Raw genomic sequence first — 19,187 nt, forward strand, 5'->3', positions numbered from 1 at the left:
CGTAAAAACCTGTTTTTTAATAATGTAATTAAAACTTATTTAAGTAAGAAGAAGTTTGAAAATCATCATTGTAATATTTTTGTTAATTTATGGATATAATTGTATTCCTAGCATCATGAATAATTAATAGTAAATTAATTTTAATACAAAACGTATGCGTATAGATATGCTAAAATGTTAAAATATGATATGCTCTATATAGAACAAAAATTATTTATGATGTTAGGTAACTATTAGTAGCCATAATTTTAACACAAAATTACAATTTTTAAATTTAAAAATATTTAAAATTGTAAACTTACTTTGGCATGTGTAGAGTTCTAATGCACCTCCATACAAGCAACCAGTATCTGGATCTGTTATACCTATAAAATATTATAAATGTATTAAAACGTAAATGATTACTTGTTGTAGAGATAGGCCAAACCTTGGGTTGATAAATTTAGAATAATCAAAAAAATTTAGTGCCTTCTTATATACAAAAGTATTAAATTGTCCCTTATTTACCTGTTGTTTTACCGAGGCAATAACATTTTTCAGGTTTCACCATGAACGCATCGTTGGCCTCGTATCTGAATGTTTCTATACCATTGAATTCGCGCTTTTCTTTATAATGCACTGATACGGCCCTGCAAAAAATGATAAATTAATAATCGATATCAAATTTATCTGATCATCATGCACGAATTTTCCAAGATATTGAAGTAAATTAATACGGGGCTTTATTGAGTTATATTAGGTTTCGAAACCCTGATACAATGATAATTGAAATATGTTATAAGAAATAATAAAGTACAACAATAAGAAATTAATATAAATATGTTATAAGTAATGAGGTGCAAAGAATGTAATTGTATTATACGTAGTTATACATTAATTATATTACTGATGTATTGAGAAAAGAAATAAAATAAATAAGTAGTCAATATAAATATATTATAAGAAATAATGAAATATCTCTACAAGAAATTTGCACATTTTTGGAAATACGCCATGGTTTACTAATGCTAAATAATGAAATATATATTATCTCTATCAAATAGAAATAATTCAACCGTCGGGTTGCGACTTGGTTAGAGAGAGCATCCATTCCAAAAAATATTTTTATATTTAATTTAATGATTTTCACCTGCAAATATCCGAATTAAACACCCACATGAAATCGTCCGGCTCTTTGCCATGTCGATAAGGTCTGTACATGGTACTGTCGGTGCCTTGAACTTTATTGCATGTTGAATTACCATCTTTCCAAAGTTTCATATATGTCTCATTGTTCCAAGAAGTAAGTTGACCGACATCTAAAATATCCTTTTTGCCACTGTATATGTTCCACAATCCATCATCGGACGTATTTTTCTAAATATTATAAAAATAATTGTTTAACTAATAAAACATGTATGTATTTAATTATAAATTTCCATAATGAATATTTAAATATGTATATGCATTTATTATTTCAGATGGTGAAGGATATATAATAAAATATAGAAACAATACAGGAATCTATCCAATTATTTAGAGAAAGAAACAGTTAGGTTTAAAAATACTTAATAAATATTGGAGACGATTCGTGCTATTATTTGACTCATACATTTAAATAATTAAAAAATAATTAAACTTTGAGTATAAAACTATAATCGCAAAATACAAATATTTTCTGAGTTTATGAACTACATACAATAATACTGAGGTATGAATACCATCATTTTTTAAGTCTAACCGATTTTTTTAAATTGGGTGGATGTCTGAATAAATAGTTTTTTTCAGGTTATATATATATATATTATTATATATATATTATATTATATATATATATATATTATATATATATTATATTACTAACATGGTTAAAGAAAGAGAAAAGTAGTCCTCTGTCCGTGGTACTTTTCCGAATTGTCTGAGATCCTTGTTTCTCCACCAGGGAACAGACGATGCTAGGTATTGCTGATCGATCGACACAAAACTTGACTCCTTCAAATAAGTATTCCTTGACTGTTGTCTTAATAAACATGGTCTTAGGATTATTGAAAACCTTGTTATAGGCACTTGACATAACTCCTCCTTGGCCTAGCTCTTCAGCAACCATGAATGCTGCCTGAAAAATAAAATAATTGGATAAAATGACAACTTTTTGAATAAATTTTATAAATTTTAGATAAACTCACATTCATAGGAACATATAAAACTTCTATCTCGTCATCTTCTGTCAAGGGTGCTGAAGCCAACGAATCAAATTGAATATTTAATTTTACTCTAAACTCAATTTCTTCATCGTCGGAATGAATTCTGACATCCTTCTTCTCATTTCGCATGCTACACACAATAAAAGTAAATAATTCTTCAAGAATTGTTTTTATTTATTAATTATTTTTTTATAAATACCTATAAACATAAGGTCCTTTTTCTTCCACTATTGGTTTTGCGCCAGCATGCACATCATCAGGATTTTTTATATGGAAGAAATATATCTTGTAATGCAGAGGCTGGGGTACTGTCAAAAAACGTTCGAATTGTTCTGTGCCATTCTTCAATATAATTTCCTTCAAATATAACAAAATATATTAGCATATCACCTATTATGAAGATCTGTTCAAATTAGAAAATTTTTGGTTTTGCATCTTCCAAGAATTGGACAATTGCAAAATGATGATGAGAAATACATATAAATATGTTTTTATTAATTTTTGAAAGAAGTTTTTGTTTATACAAAAAATTTAATTTGCTAACTTTATGTTTTCTCGATGTTCAAAGTCATTCTGAATCGTTTGAAACCAAAATTGGGAAAAATATGTGGCAAAATTCCTGAACAAATCTTGATACAAACAAAAAGTATCACTTGGAAATTGTGCTAATTAATTTTTGGTGAAAATCTGCCAGACCATTTCTTCGTAATTCGTAATTGCTAAAGAAATATTTCACAATTTGAAATGCATAGCGGTAAGATTGCTGGTCCTAATGATCATCCTAAAAAATTTTAGGCCTTCAAAAAGTGGTTTAATTAAAAAATTATTAAAGTGTGGAACCCACTATCTACGTTTTTTAAGAAAAAAAATTTTAAGAAAAATTTCGGTTTCATAATATTATTGCAGTAACATTTGGAGATTAGAGTATCTATAATATCTCATCAGATATTGGACGTCATTGCTGAAACTTTTATCTTTGATTAAATGTAATGATGTGATATTCAGAACAGTGAACAAAAAATAAACAACTTTTTTGATATTGCGTATTAACGGTGATAACGCGATAAATGAGATTACATTATATTTGAGGATTATCTTGGTGTTTTTTATGATAGAGAAATATTTGGCTTTACGTAATTTTAGATTGATTCAATTATTGATTAATATTGTACATTGCACTACTTGATCATAATAAAATTTAATCGGAACTGCGACATCTTAATTTGACTTATATTGGATTTACATAATAATTATATCGTCTTTAATATAATGATAATGAACAATACGATACAAGCTAAACAGCTTTTTTCCACATATCAGTATGTAATAATCTCGCATCCAAATTTTTTTAACACAAACTAAGAAATAACATCTCACTCCATTAAATTATATAAATATTTAATTTCCAATAAGTATTATTTTCTGTTAATAACATAACTTTTTTTATCATTGTGATAGGTAAGAATAAATTCGTGAAACAACTTCTCACCTTCAACCTTTTTTATAATACATCTGAATAATGGAATGATGAACAGTTTCGTCAAATAACATACAGAAGAACCCTGTTAAGACGATTTCTGTACTCTGAAACGCTGTCTCGCCTAAGACGAGTTTTTAATCCAGTCTCTAAAAAATCGTCTTAACGGGGTTCTATTATACTTAAAAAAACATCTGATAAATCTTTACCCTAATACATAAATATATCTCAAACCAAGTCAATATTTTCATACATACACAAATATAAACTGTAATATTAATCTGTAAAACCAAATATTAAATATTATTTTCATTTAATTAATTAATTACCTCTTCTATTTTATCATCAATAATTGGAGGAATCACAGCAAAAATTAAAACTAGTCCTAAAATAAATAATAAAACACCCACCCCAGAAATTATGAGTGAACAATATCGCTTCATTGTTAAAAATTGATTTTTTTAGCAAGATTTGTACAAGTATAAACTATGAACTAGCATCTATAATAAATATTTTTTCTATTATAAAAAACTTAAAAACACTTCTTCACTGCTACGTGTACTTTTCAAAAGTATAAATTGCTAATTTATATTACAATTAAACACTTATTGCCACGTGCGTTCTAATTGAATTCTTGTACAGAACTGAAAAAAGGCTACTGGTGCATAATCTCTAAAATAATTGCTACTGATATATAAAATGATAAACATATAAAAATTGTATAAGATGATACCTTGTCACAAGGTTTAATTTAATGTTATCAACAATATTCAAAAATAAAGATGAACACAATATAATTGAAATTGTAATTATGGTACTTGGAAAAGATTACTTACTTAAAAGTGCTATTAATATTATTAATAACTTGGGAATTGTTTCAGCTTCATCACATGTTTCAGCTTTTGACTCCAGAATAGTTTTGAAACTATATTGAGACATAATTCAAATTCTTCTCTTCGAATGTTAGTCGTTTTTTGTCTTGTTTTATCTATAAAAGTTTGCAATTTATTAAAGTATCTATTAACATAAAATAAATTTGGAGACTATTATTATATCAAAGTCTGATCTTAGTTATAATATTTCGTATTTTTACCTTCCCAAAGAAAAACTTCGTTATGAACAGAAATCGTACTTGCTGATGTTATGTTTACTGAATCCTTTGACATTTTAAGTTATTCTTAATCCTTTGAGACCTAAATTAGAAAAAGTAAGTGTGTGTGTATGTATGTATTGCGTTGATTAGTTTTACGAAAAGATCGGCCGAGTCGTTTTTTTACAATTAGCAGAATAATGCAAAATTATCTGCCCAAAAATTCTTGAATCGATATTTTAAATTTAAAAACTGTTTGAAAGATATCAGTCAGCGATCGTGCCGAAATTTTTTTGGTTAAGATTATCCAGGCCGTTTTTTTTAACGCGGGTATAGATTTCATGATATAAACAAGCATTCTAAAATATTATAGTTCTATAAAAAGTGGTTCAAATATAAAAATTTATTAAAGTTTGGAATTATATGGGACGCGCTTTTAGGACATACAATCGCATGAAAGATAACAATATAAAGTTATTTTGTAAATTAATTTTCATATTTTTCTACAACTTTGAGTACTTAAAAAAAATTACTTTTTATAAATATTAAAAAATTCATAAAGAATGAATTTGAAGTTTATAACCAATTTTTATATGTACCCAAGTTCATTCAATACGATATATTTATATGTCCTTACATCTAATAATTTTTATTTTAATTTAAAGTGTATTGTAATATCTACGTTTATATAAATGCATATCATATCACTTACATATAAAATATTATTAGTTTTATTTATTTATCTTCTAATCAAGATCATGTTCATAAATAAAAAAGTATAAATCATGATCATGTTCTTGACAGATGTTCTGAAGATATAACGTGCATAGTTTCAAAACGTTGACAATATATAATAATTCTTAACAATTTTTTGGTTTGTTATTACCTCTTTTGGATTCCTTGTTCGAAGTTCTACACAAAATATATAAACCGTTATTTAGGCTACTAAATGCATTCAAATGTACTGGCAAAGTTTTGAACAGAACCCACGAAAAGGATTAACATGGACGCCATTGATTTCACATTTTACCACTAGTAACGCTAGTGAAGTTCGTTTCAGTCAATTCAAATTGCCGAAACAGTTTGACCAGCTGAGGCGCGAATTTCAAAATGTGACGTTGAGTGTATGACGCCGTAAAGTGTAAATTCTATAGATAGAATTCACTAATTGAATTAGTTTTAAAATATGTTAATATGATCATTGTATATCAATGTTCATTTTATAGTATAGTAACAAAACAGCACATGTTTTTGATTTACTAAAAAAAACATACATGACCTTAGTCACTTTTGACTATTTATGATTTTGACATTTCTAGATGTGATAATCGCAATGAACGTCATTCAATCTATATTCGCAATAAAATTAACTGTATTTATTTTTTGATTTGTCGGGGAGCTGAGAATTACTGTAAAGTATATTGTTCAATATTTTGAAAATTCATTATAACTAGTCATCTGTCAGACATGCAGGAATCTGTTGATAGTGAAGAAAATACAGAAATTAACAATGATTCAAGTTGTGACAATTCAGTTCGAGCTAGATCTCCTGAAATTCCCGAAAGGGCTAGTAAAATACTTAAAAATGATAGCTATTCTGATTGTGAAGAGCATATCAATTTGGATGAATCTCCCAGTGAACCTACCTCATTAAGTATGAAAATATATAACCAACTCTATTACATTTCTTATATTACGTAGTTTATTAATAGCAAAAGCAAGACTAAGTTTCCTCTATTATCAGTAAATTTTAGGAAAGCTTTTTAAATGACAAAATGTATTTGATTTTTCAGATGACAAGTTTTCGATGGTTAAAGAAGATAGTGGATTTGTAGATAAATTAAGTGTAAGCAGTGGTGATGCTGTTCCAACAGCCGATGTTTCAGAAAGTTTTAATAATAATAAAGAATTTCAAGATGCAATATCATCTCCTAACAAAAAGAGTCCAGCAAATAGTTTGTTTCCTTCAGATGTTTCTTTTCCTAAAAATTCACCGCAATTGAAAAGAAGAAATTATCGAAAACGTTCTATGATAGATATGGATTCTGACGAAGATTGTAATAATTTGGAATCAACAACAACTAATGACTGTATGGTAGATGATCATGAAGATGCTAACAGTGCTACAGCCGTTGATGACGATAGTACCCTTGAGGAAGATAATATAATGGATTCATATTTTGATAGTGAAGATAGTAGCGATGACAGTAGTGATTTTGATGTTCATCGTGAACTAAAATATCAACGAGAAAATGACAATGTTGTACCATTGGTGTTATTGAAGCCAAAACCTAAGTGAGTGTTACCTGAGTTAAATTTGTTTTTAATCCAACTGTGAATTGAAATATTGGTGCAAATTGCTTGCTCTGTATAATTATTTAGTAGTAGTAAATACGTTTATAATTACAGGCATAATTGGCAAGCTGTTCCAGAAATTTTAAACCGGCCTTATGGTTTAGTACCTTCTCAGAACCAAAAGCCTAAAAGATCATGGGGTTATAAACAATTTCAAGACAGGCAAGTCTGACTTTATGTAGCAACTTATAAATTGATTCTATTCTTATTGTTTTTATTATATATTTTATCACAGGTATTACAGCTCTCTTCATGCTGTTCAACGTTTGGAATTAATGTATAAATTAGAGGCTCATGAAAGTTGTGTCAACAGCCTTGGATTTAATAAATCTGGTAATTTTTATTAAAACACTTCTTTGAGGAATTAATGTAATATAAGTAGTACGTATGAATATATTGTTATACAGGTAGTTTATTGGCATCTGGTTCAGATGATTTGTTTATACACATCTGGGATTGGACTATAGGCCGAAAGGTTACGTCTTTCAAAAGTGGACACCGAAGTAATGTCTTTCAATCTAAATTTTTGCCTTTTGCGGGTGATATTCATATAGCCTCCAGTGCTAGAGATGGACAGGTGCTGTTTTTATTATTTACCATTTCCTACACATACCAGTTGTTTATTTAATAATTCTCAATTTTTATTTATGCCATTTAACAAATAGTTTTATCATTTACATAATCTAATCTGTGAATTAAGTTGTTTTACTAATTTAAAACTTAGTTTATTTCACTTTATATATAGTTTAATCGAAGATATTGATACCTGGCTGATTTTTATTAAAATGGAAAATATTAATTTTCTCAGGTTCGTCTATCAATATTGTCACCAGCTGGTGAATTAGTCTCTTCTCGTCATTTGTGTCAGCATCGTGGAATGGTGAATAAGATATCTTTAGTATCAGATCAACCACATATTATACTTAGTGCTGGAGATGATGGTGTTGTAATATCTACCGATATTAGAGATCCCGTGCCAAACAAGTAAGTAGAAAGAATATAAAATTATGAGAAGCTTCATTATAATTGATAATATTTGTAACTATATTCAAACTTGTTTTGAAATATTCTACAGTTGCTTACTTCAAATGTTTAGTTTGAATTCCTGGATAACCATTGTTTACACTTTTGTTTTTTTAATCTAGAATAGCAAAAGTAAAAAATGGTTCTGAGAAGGTATCGTTATACTCAATAAACTGCCACCCAATGTTAGGACATGAATTTGTTTTAGGCAGTAATGATCACTATGTTAGAATTTATGATACTCGCAATACACGTGTTGCTCAAGCTAAATTTAAACCAGCTTCTGAAACTAAACGTCTTGATAAGGTATGAAATTAAATATTTACTTATTAAAATTGAATTAAATTAAATATATACTTTTATTTCACTTCTTATAGAAACCTGATCGAAATGCAATTTATACTACTGCAGTCATCTATAATTACAATGGGCGTGAAATATTAGCATCTTATACTGATGATAATCTATACCTATTTAGTAACGATCCAACAACAAAACAAAATATTAGTAGTTCTTCTAAGGAAACTGAACGTGATTATATAGGTTGTTATACTGGACACAAAAATCAAGCTACAATAAAAAGTTGCAACTTTTTTGGGCCTCATTCAGAGTATATAGTTAGCGGTTCTGATTGTAGTAAGTTAATATCAACATTTATTCTATAAATGATATTTATTTCATTTAGTATTCTCAATATTATTGGTAAAAATGCATGGATAAATATTTGAGCCGCTCAGTGCACACATTGACTAACTTCACTTTTTGAAAAAACTGAGATATTAGTGGGAAAGAACTTGGTATAATCATAACTTTTAGTATTTATAATAACTTTCCGGAATAATAAAGATTAGCACCGTTAAATGGCAATTTTTTTTTGGCCGTTGAATAATAAGTAATTTATTTCAGAAGCCATTTCGATTAACTCCATACTCTCTATAATGTAAATCGTTTCAGTAACGCTGTATCTGTTCTGGCCGTGCATCGACGCTTCTACATTTATATTTGAATTCATATTATCAGGGAAATTTTAAAAAACAATATACATTAAATCATCGCGTTTCTCAACTTTTTGTTTTATGGAGTTAATCAATGTGTGCACTGGGCGGCTCATTTATTATTTCCCAAATTTTAAATTATATTATTTTAATTTATAATTGCCAATTCATTTAGTGTTTAAAAATTATTTTAAAGAACTTTTTTGTTATGTATTTACTAAAATAATTTTAATACAAACACAAATTATTTTATACTTTTTATGAACCATATTAATTTTCTTAGGTTATTGTTATATTTGGGAAAAAAAGACTGAGTCAATTGTGCAATGGTTTAGAGCTGATGAAAGTGGAGTGGTATTTATACAAATTTATATAGAAATATGGCCTAATCATGATTTAAATTTTGTTATATTCTGGTAATTTCTCAGGTTAATTGTATGGAACCTCATCCTCATATACCAATTTTAGCAACAAGTGGTCTAGATAATGATGTAAAAATTTGGGTTCCTTCTAAAGAAGAGGTAATAATTACTATAAGTTACATTTTATATTATGATATTTTTTAATGTATAAAAAATAGCCAAATCCGATGGAAGAAATGAAAACTGTTGTGCGACAGAATAAAGATAGGCGATATTCATATGATCATACAGTTGGAAGGGATACCATTGATGGGCAAATGCTTTGGATGTTCTTGACCCATATCAATGTATGTAATACAAAATTAGATATATTTTTTAAACACATCATTACAACTGCATATACTTGAAATATATCTAATATATAATTATTTTAATTTAATAAATTAATTTATAAAGCAGAACGTTCACAGTACCTCTCATAGCGACAGTTCTGATGATGATCTGCCAAGATCTGGGGAAATGCCATGCTCTCCTTCATAAAGATTAACTATTTACTCTACTAATTAAAATATATATTTATTTAAAATGAGTTTAGTTTGTTCTAAGAGTGTACATCTTGTGTTAGGATAGGATATCAATTCATAGTTTAAAATTTATAAAATAAATAAATATATAATATATATATATAAACAAATCAAACTTTTTATGAAATTTAATTATAGCTAAAACTAATTACACAAAAAACCATGAAATATAAAAAATAGAAAACAAGTAACTTTTTAGAAATCTTTATTCGATTTTTATGAATCAACACAGACTTTTAAATAACTTAATTAATTTTTAATTAAAATTAATAATTACTATTATCATAAAAACACCGTTCATTTAAAGTATTATAGATTTATTTTTTTATTGAGTAAAGAAGAAAAAGATTCCCATGAATTAAAATTTTATTTAAATTTTAAATATAGCTATATACAAAGATAAAAAATCTTCATTTCTATATAACTATATTTCTTTCAATTTTCTCTTTTATTTTCTTTTCATTCTTAGTATTCATCTACGCATTCTGCGCCACAATCAGGTTCACAACCAGTACCGACTTCTTCATAATCTCTTTCGAGACCAGCAAGATCTGTTCTAGCCTCGGAAAATTCTCCTTCTTCCATTCCTTCACCTACATACCAGTGTACCTAGAAAAATGGATATTTTATTTTAACAAGTGTGTACATATAATATTTCATAAATAACGATTTATTTTTGAAAAATAGAACTTGCTCTTGAACAATGTTAAATTAATAATACAAAATTTATGCGTATATATATATGTTCATTGCTGTACATTTATTTTTTGTTACTTACAAATGCTCTTTTACAGTACATAAGATCAAATTGGTGATCTAATCGTGCCCAAGCTTCTGCTACCGCGGTTGTATTAGACATCATGCATACTGCACGTTGAACACGTGCCAAATCACCACCAGGAACAACAGTAGGTGGTTGATAATTCATTCCAATCTGCAAACAAACAAGCAAAGGTTTGATTAGAAATAATTTTCATATATTAGCTTCGAGATAAGAATATAACATTTTACCTTAAAACCAGTCGGGCACCAATCAACAAACTGAATACTTCTTTTAGATTTAATCGCGCAAATTGTAGCGTTTACATCTTTCGGTACCACATCTCCTCGAAATAGCAAACAGCAAGCCATATATTTTCCGTGCCTGGGATCGCATTTTACCAACTGATTTGCAGGTTCAAAACAAGCACTTGTTATTTCATATGTGCTTAAAGTTTCGTGATAGGCTTTTTCTGCTGATATAATAGGGGCGTATGTGGATAGTGGAAAATGAATTCGGGGATAAGGCACCAGATTTGTCTGGAATTCAAGGAGATCCACATTTGCTGCACCGTCGAATCTCAAGGATGCTGTCATAGCGGACACTGCCTGGGCTAGAAGGCGATTTAAATTGGTATATGTTGGTCGTTCAATGTCCAAGTTTCTCCTGAAAATTTAGAAAAAGTATATTGGTAGATCATAATTAAGAGGTTGTTACTTCAGTTTGTCTTCAGCATAAGAAATAGTTTATTAGTTTCCAAATTGTTACTTACGATTAGAGTTAGAATTTACCTGCAGACGTCGTAAAGGGCTTCATTATCGGCCATAAATGCACAATCCGCAAACTCCATTGTTGTGTGGATAGTGAGCATTGCATTATAAGGTTCTACAACGGCTGTCGATATGCAGGGCGATGGAATAATCGGAAATTGTAGTTTAGATTTTTTACCATAATCCAACGAAAGACGTTCCAACATTAAAGATGCAAAACCTGAACCGGTGCCTCCTCCGAAGGAATGGAAAATGAGAAATCCCTGAAAAATCCATTAATAACAATAAATTTACTTATAATATTATCATAAGTTGAATGATAATGTTAGACCAATATAACTATTTTACTTGTTTCAGCCGCAATAGACATGTTTCAGTCGATTGAATTAATTAATATCATATTGACCTGCAAACCACAACACTGGTCAGCCAGTTTCCTTATCCTGTCCAGAACAAGGTCAACCATCTCCTTTCCAACAGTATAATGACCACGTGCATAATTGTTAGCTGCATCTTCCTTCCCAGAGATCAATTGTTCAGGATGAAAGAGTTGCCTGTACGTTCCAGTTCGAACTTCGTCTAGATGAATAATATATAATTATGTAAATTGAATAGAAATAGAAAATTAAATAAAAATAGAAAATTGAATAAAAATAGAAAATTGAATAAAAATAGAAAATTGAATAAAAATAGAAAAATGAATAAAAATAGAAAAATGAACAGAATAGGTGTTCATATAAAATTTCGAACCGTTAATTTTGAAAAAATCTGTTGGTTTTCACTAGAAATTTATCAATGAGTATATAACAATTGATATTTCAAATGATCAAAGACTGTTAAATATTCGAAATATACCTAAAAATATTATACTGTGATAACCTATAAATTAAGGGCGAATTCCGGGCTCTTAAAACGGATAACAATATTTTTACCATATTTTTTTTACAAGTAGGAAATATAGATAGCAATATGTTTCCAAGTGAAAATAGCCTTGCCCGGCATTGCTGCACCAATAAAATGTCAGCTCTATTAGATTAATTCTAATAACAAAAAGCATCAAATATGGATGGATTAACCATTGGGTTACCATCTAAAAATACGAAGTAAGGAGAAGTTTCAGCCCAACAGCTCATAGGACGTAAGGTTCTGATTGCTGGTAAAAAATAAAAACAAAAAAAAATATAATTATTGTTTTGAGAATACAAAAAATAATAAAAAATAGTCGCAAGGTTTTAATTCTAGAAGGTGATGAAGCGGGGGCATTTTCAAAAATTGGCACCTGACCATACACATGATTTTATCCTCAAAATAATCTGAAGACAAAAATGTATATTTAATTTAGAATAATGTCGCAGTCGTATGAACTACAAACATGTTATTTTTTTCAGATTTGCGTCATATGAACAAGAACTACGAATTTTCAACACTTGCAAGGTCATGTATTGTACTATTCAGTTGCATTTCGGCACTTGAGCATCCAACATCGTGTGCTTATGCATCGATCCTTTGTTTACTTTCGGCAAATCGTGCAAATTGTGAAATACGCTTGGGTCGGCTTTTTCTAGCTTGGCATTTTATCATCGACATACATTTGTGATGTGAGTATTATTATTATTACATTTATTTTGTATCTATTTTAATGAAAGTACGTACAAAATATTAAACAGAAAATGATGTAAAGACCCAAGCTTCTGGATGTAGCTATGTTTGCATATAGTTAATATCCTTTTACGTATTTATTTAAACTCGTGAAATCACCGAATGGCGCTAACCACAAGTTTTGTGGTTTTACAAGTCTATCTTTTCTTTTCATCTCATATCAAGTTTTTGTCGTAACTTTATTTCAAACGCTTATGTCGCAGTTCTATAATATTTTAGTATTTTATTTCACACTATGAAATTTAACGTCATACAAAGTTTTATCAGAATTGACAAAAAAATTTCAACATTTTCTTACGAAAAAACGGACCGGCTGATCTTTACCAAACCCCGGTTGGTAAGCGGTTCTCAACCAATACCTTTAGAACTGTTTTTGAATTTTTAAAATCGGTCCAAGATTGTGGGTTGAAACGTGGACGAAAAATTTTACAAATTTCTGTTTACCACGACGAAAAACGGCTTGGTTTATAGTCTATATAGTATAGGAAAAACATTTGATTAAGTCGATTATTTACATATATGTGGAAGTTCATCCATATCGTCTTAAGGCAAAATATAACATACTCCCAGTTCTATTTTAAATTTTCTTTTATTATTCCTTTACCTATTACTGTGGGTTCCAAGTCCACCATGACCGCTCGAGGAACATGTTTACCTGCTCCAGTTTCACTGAAAAAGGTGCTAAAAGATTCGTCCATTCCGGAATATGGTGAACAGGCGCAGGGCATATTTCCATCGGGCTGAATTCCATGTTCCAAACAATAAAGTTCCCAACACGCGTTTCCAATTTGGACACCTCCCTGTCCAACATGTACTGACAAGCATTCCCGCTGAAATATAAAAAATAACAAATCATGTCTATAAAAAAAAATTATAAAAATTAATAAAATTTTAAGCTATTATTAGGCTAAGCTTTTGTTTGTGTGAGAATATTTATGAAAATGTGAACTTACTGTCATTTTAACGAATTTTTCTTATTTATTGCAGAAACAGCGAAAATGTCCTTCCCAGGATCTAGAAGTGAATAAGTTAATAAGTGAATAACAGGACCAGACATCGCAAAGTGGTAAGTCAATTTTCCCTTAATATTTTTCAAACTTACCTTAAATATATCGCCAAATAATTGGGAATTTAGAATAGATTAATTTCGAAGAAATAATGATGAATTAGTAAATTTCTTCCCGAAATAATCCCACCCTTTTTAAAGTTTTAACAATTTTACCCCAAAGTAAAATTATGCTCTAAATCATTGCTCAAAAAATATAAAAACAAAATTTTAGAAAACCCCAAAGGTTACTATAATTTCGCCAAAAAACAAAATTTTTGTTGACGTACATTTTGTTTGATCTAGTAGTGATTTTACATTTTGCCTGATGGAAAATAAGTTTCGCGGAAAAAATATTTATTATCACGCTCTTCATCTTGATATTACAAAAAATGCAGATATATATTCTGTTTATTTATTTTTTATTCATACTCGTATATTAAAGAATTTTATATCGAGAACATGTGCAAGTAAGATAAAATCGTGTTAAAATTTTAAAATCATACGCTTTGCTGTGAAATAATAAGAGTTTTTATTTTTTGATTATTTTATTATTCTAGACACAAACAATTCGCTTCAGAAATACATAATACATATCTTATGTGATATTATTTATTATAATCATATTAATAAAACGCTTTTAAATATAAAAGGAACATCAGGTATTGTATATTCATTACTAAGCTAATCAACGTATGCTATTTTCATTTAAAATACATTTAACTTGTTCATTTATATCTATATACTGTATACTTACGTTTCGTAGACTTATTTGTATATTTATATATTTACGATTAAATGATATGATCTCTTTTACTATTTTACAAGTTATTTACGACACATGATAAATCTGAATACAATTTCAAAATATAAGTCTGGACGACTCTTTGCAGGTCAGCCAGATTTGACTATTCTTCGGGAAAGAATATCAAATTAAGTTTCGAATACGATTATTCGAGATTTGATTATATATACAATATTCTTATTTTTTTTAATAAGGTTTATATTTATTTTGGCGTATATGCTTTCGTACCTATTTGATTTTTGAATTCGTTTTTATATACTAGTTTACCACTATATTTATTAAAATAATTTAAATTATCAATAAATAGGTAACAGTCTACTAGAAATATATAATTATATTTCTAATTTTATATGAAATCACCTGGAAGATTAGACAGTCTATTTCTAAAGTACTTTCGGAGATATGTTCATGTTATGTTTACTCGAAAATTAATGTCGCGATTTATATACACGTTTAAATATGTATATTAATACATATAAATATTTGTGTGGATTCGTATATTTGAATATTCACTGGAATAAATAATCTATGTATTTACAGTGAATATCAGTTTCCAATTAAATCTGTTAGTGAAAATCAATGGTGGTAAAATTACTGCGGTTGCAAAAATTTTAACAATTAATTAATTAACAACCAATATTAAAAAAACTTTTCAGTTGAACGAATAAACGTCTAAATGACCATATATTATTCTTCTCCTGAGATTTTGTTTATTCCTTCATCCAAAGTTGTTTTTCTTACTTTTTTCCTCTGGTAGAATAGAACCGTAAACACGAGTAACATAATTCAACAATTTTTGGAATTCTCAAATAAATACACATATATAACTTATTTGCTATATACAATATTATAATCTGTAATGTTCCAAACTAAATTCTAAAAGAAATATAATACAGAAATAGTTGTTATATTAAACCATTCTATATACATATTTGTGATTCCTACTATTCGTATTTTGTCCTTCGGCGGATGATTCCATCATATTTTTTTATGATTTATTACTAAATATTTATACCCTGCATTACATATGGAAAAATAACCGCCTCTTGACAAAAAATTGGGATTGAAATGAGTCCATATCTATTATTAATTTTTTTTTGCAAAAATATGATCAAAATATATCAAGAAAAATATGCTAGAAAAATATTTTACAAAGCAAATACCGCTATGGACAAATTTCCAACAATTTCATCGGACTTGTTCCCTGAAGAGCAATAATCACAAAATTGTACATAAAATAGATCTTATCAAAATCACATTTAGTAATTATGTTTAATATTTTTGGTAATAACTATGTACAAAATCGAAACTCTTCTTGTCTATTATGTGGGTCATATTTGATGGTCATTTGAAATAAATAGTTTCATGACTATACTTATCAATTTACAAATACAAGACTCATATACAAAGAGTTTCGAAATATTAGGAACTGTATTGACCTCGGAAGACTCTGTCGTACAATATTAAAAGTATTATTTTCTTCTGATTCATCATACTAAATTTTATTGTGCTCAAGATTTTGTTACTCAAAATTTTACAAAAAAGAAATACTAAAATTCTGTTAGTATAATAAATCATCAGAAATTTACTTTTAGCATAAAACATCGTCTAATAATATATTTAAATTTAAATACTAACTTAAAATGCCCAAATATAGAGAATTTAAAATCAGTGAATGATTGTAGCTTATGCAGTATCACTGATATTATATTTAATTGGAGTCAATTGAAAACGTCTCAGTAGAAATTAGATATGATATATAATTTCGTTTATAAAATAAAATATTTTCGTTAAATATCCTTAAAGTATAATTTTCTGTGATATCACATGGGCTATATGTACAAATCTACAAATAATAACTAAATTTGTTATAAATAGATACGATTAAAAACATTGACTACATTGCGACCTTCATGAAACAAAATAGCAAAGACGTTTTTATCTAAATTGATATTTACATATATACATACAAAGACTAATCTAAGAGACGCTCAAACGCGTATTCGTGCCGTCATTCTTGCTGATACGAATACGGATTCAAACCTTGCCCTGATGTTACAAGGGCTAAAGGACCACCAGGGTATGTCAGACCCGTGGAATAAGGAGATCCTGAGTTTGGACTTCCTGGCCCACCTTGTAAAGGTGGATTTATACGTTTTTCTTTCTGTCTTCGGTTACAAAACCAAACGCGGACGACTTCTTTTTCCATACATAGACCATCGGCCAATGTACCGATTTCTTCTGATGTTGGCTTAGGATTAAGCACAAATGCCTTTTCTAGGGCGACACGCACACTTGTTTCTATCGAAGTGCGTTTTTTACGCCGCCTGCCGATTGCTTCGGGTGTCGTCAAAGGATTTGACATACTGGAGGGATTGTTCATGGTGTTGTCAGCATCTTCTAACCATTTTTGGAGCAAAGGTTTCAGTTTGCACATATTTTTAAATGATAGATTCAAAGCCTCAAACCGTGATATCGTCGTTTGGGAAAAATCATTACCATATAATTTACCCATTGCTAGACCAACATCACCTTGCGTAAATCCTGAATAATAGAAATACACAGTCAATAATCGCACTCATTTCGGAAAATAAACAACTTAATGGTTTTATAAATACCTAGTTTTATCCTACGTTGTTTGAATGTTTTGGCAAATTGTTCTAATTCTTCTAAGTCTGTCGTTTCTTCTGGACTTGGTTCTAACGCCCTGGGCGCACCAGGATGTTTTCCCATCTGGAAAAGTAAATCATGAATAACTCTTCATTTCTAAAGGATTTGACAAAACAAGTCCTTGATAAATTAAATGAATTAAATTAATCTGTCAATATAAGAAATTTACCTGTGGTGTAAGTGTACCAGATCCAGGCGTTGATGGTGTCAGTAAACCTCCCAGATGGGCAGCAACATTGGGCGGCGTAATTTGTGTCTGGCCGGCATTTGGCGGCGAACTTATAGGCGGGGAGTCTGTTTGTCTCGAATGCATTTGCTGCGATTTTTGTAATTGTTGCAACTGCTGCGCGGCTTGAGCTACTGCTTGTTGAAGCTAAAAGAAAATATATTTTATTATAAAAGGAAAAAGCAGACATGTATACGAAGAAAAAGATATTATAAATTTTCCTTCAATAAAATTGAACTCACGGATGTAAATATAGGAAATTGTGTACTGTATTCTCACTTACATGATTGTGCAGGAATAATTGAGCTTGAGCTTGAGGAGGCAACCCTTGTCCTCCAGGTGAATTTGGATGACCTCCATGCTGTTGCGGATGAAACAGTACGAAATTCTGCAATTGTTGCTGCAAATTTGCTTGATGAGCTTGTAATGCTTGCTGTAATATAGAAATAAATTAGATTGAACTTGCAAAAGAATTAATTCAACATTTGTTATTTTAAATAATAATTACTTGTAAAGCCGCTAATTCTTGAGCTCCAAGTCCGCTAAGATTTGGGGGGCATGCTCCGCCACTGGCTGCGGCCTGCAAGTACATTTGCAAGGGCGGCAAAGCTCCCAGAGGCGGGCCGGAATTATGTGATGGCCGAGGTGGTGACGGAGAATCTGTTCTTGATGAATCTGTCACCTAGGAATAATAGAAAATGATTAATTAAAAAATTTTAATTAGCATAACATGAAGAGGTTCCATCATTTCTCATGCATAATTGCTTTGAAACGCACAAAATCAGAATACAACTAGCATGTAACTTCAATAGTATGTTTCGTTTTGAGCTTCGGGCTCTTGCTGCTCACATATGAATGTATTTATTGCATTTCGCATTTGGGTTTTCCATGTGACTGGACTGTTTGATTAAACCGCCTTTCTGGAGAGACCACGGCAAAAGCGTAATCGTTTTTTTGATCCGCCATTTTGTTGCTGGAAAATCACTTTCCGAGAAAATGGGACAAAGGATGTTTATTTATTGTACATTTTTCATATCCCACGAGATCTATGATAATCACAAAAGTATAAAAAATAAAATACGTTGTGCAACTTTATCAATAAATAATTATCTTATAAATTATCTGAATTATAACAAAATGTAAGTATAATTTGAAATGAAGTAACTATTATGTGGTAATAGAA

General features: G+C 29.3%; 2 protein-coding genes across 2 annotated transcripts in view; both read right to left on the reverse strand.

Annotated features, from left to right (window-relative positions):
• Positions 1–19,187, reverse strand: part of LOC113365822 (protein nubbin-like) — a 368,699-nt gene that overhangs the window by 37,647 nt on the left and 311,865 nt on the right. The gene's annotated exons all lie outside the window — the stretch shown is intronic.
• Positions 10,535–14,217, reverse strand: LOC113368198 (tubulin alpha chain-like). The gene is made up of 7 exons (XM_026609767.1): positions 14,212–14,217; positions 13,863–14,094; positions 12,006–12,178; positions 11,621–11,862; positions 11,081–11,495; positions 10,848–11,003; positions 10,535–10,678 (listed from the first exon to the last, which is right to left on the reverse strand). Exons 1-7 carry the CDS (start codon positions 14,215–14,217, stop codon positions 10,535–10,537), a joined length of 1,368 nt encoding a protein of 455 aa, XP_026465552.1.

This window comes from Ctenocephalides felis, unplaced genomic scaffold, assembly GCF_003426905.1.
Source record: "Ctenocephalides felis isolate EL2017-DRISC unplaced genomic scaffold, ASM342690v1 CF-g0.4_SCAFFOLD_01170, whole genome shotgun sequence".
NCBI lineage: Eukaryota > Metazoa > Arthropoda > Insecta > Siphonaptera > Pulicidae > Ctenocephalides > Ctenocephalides felis.

Bases quoted from the DNA above. Each gene is read 5' to 3' on its own strand.
- LOC113368198 (XM_026609767.1), bottom strand. The intron at 12,179-13,862 runs GTAAAGGAATAA...TTATTCATCTAG, and splicing joins CTTGGAACCCACAGTAATAG to ACGAAGTTCGAACTGGAACG. The intron at 10,679-10,847 runs GTAAGTAACAAA...CCATTTTTCTAG, and splicing joins TGTACTGTAAAAGAGCATTT to GTACACTGGTATGTAGGTGA.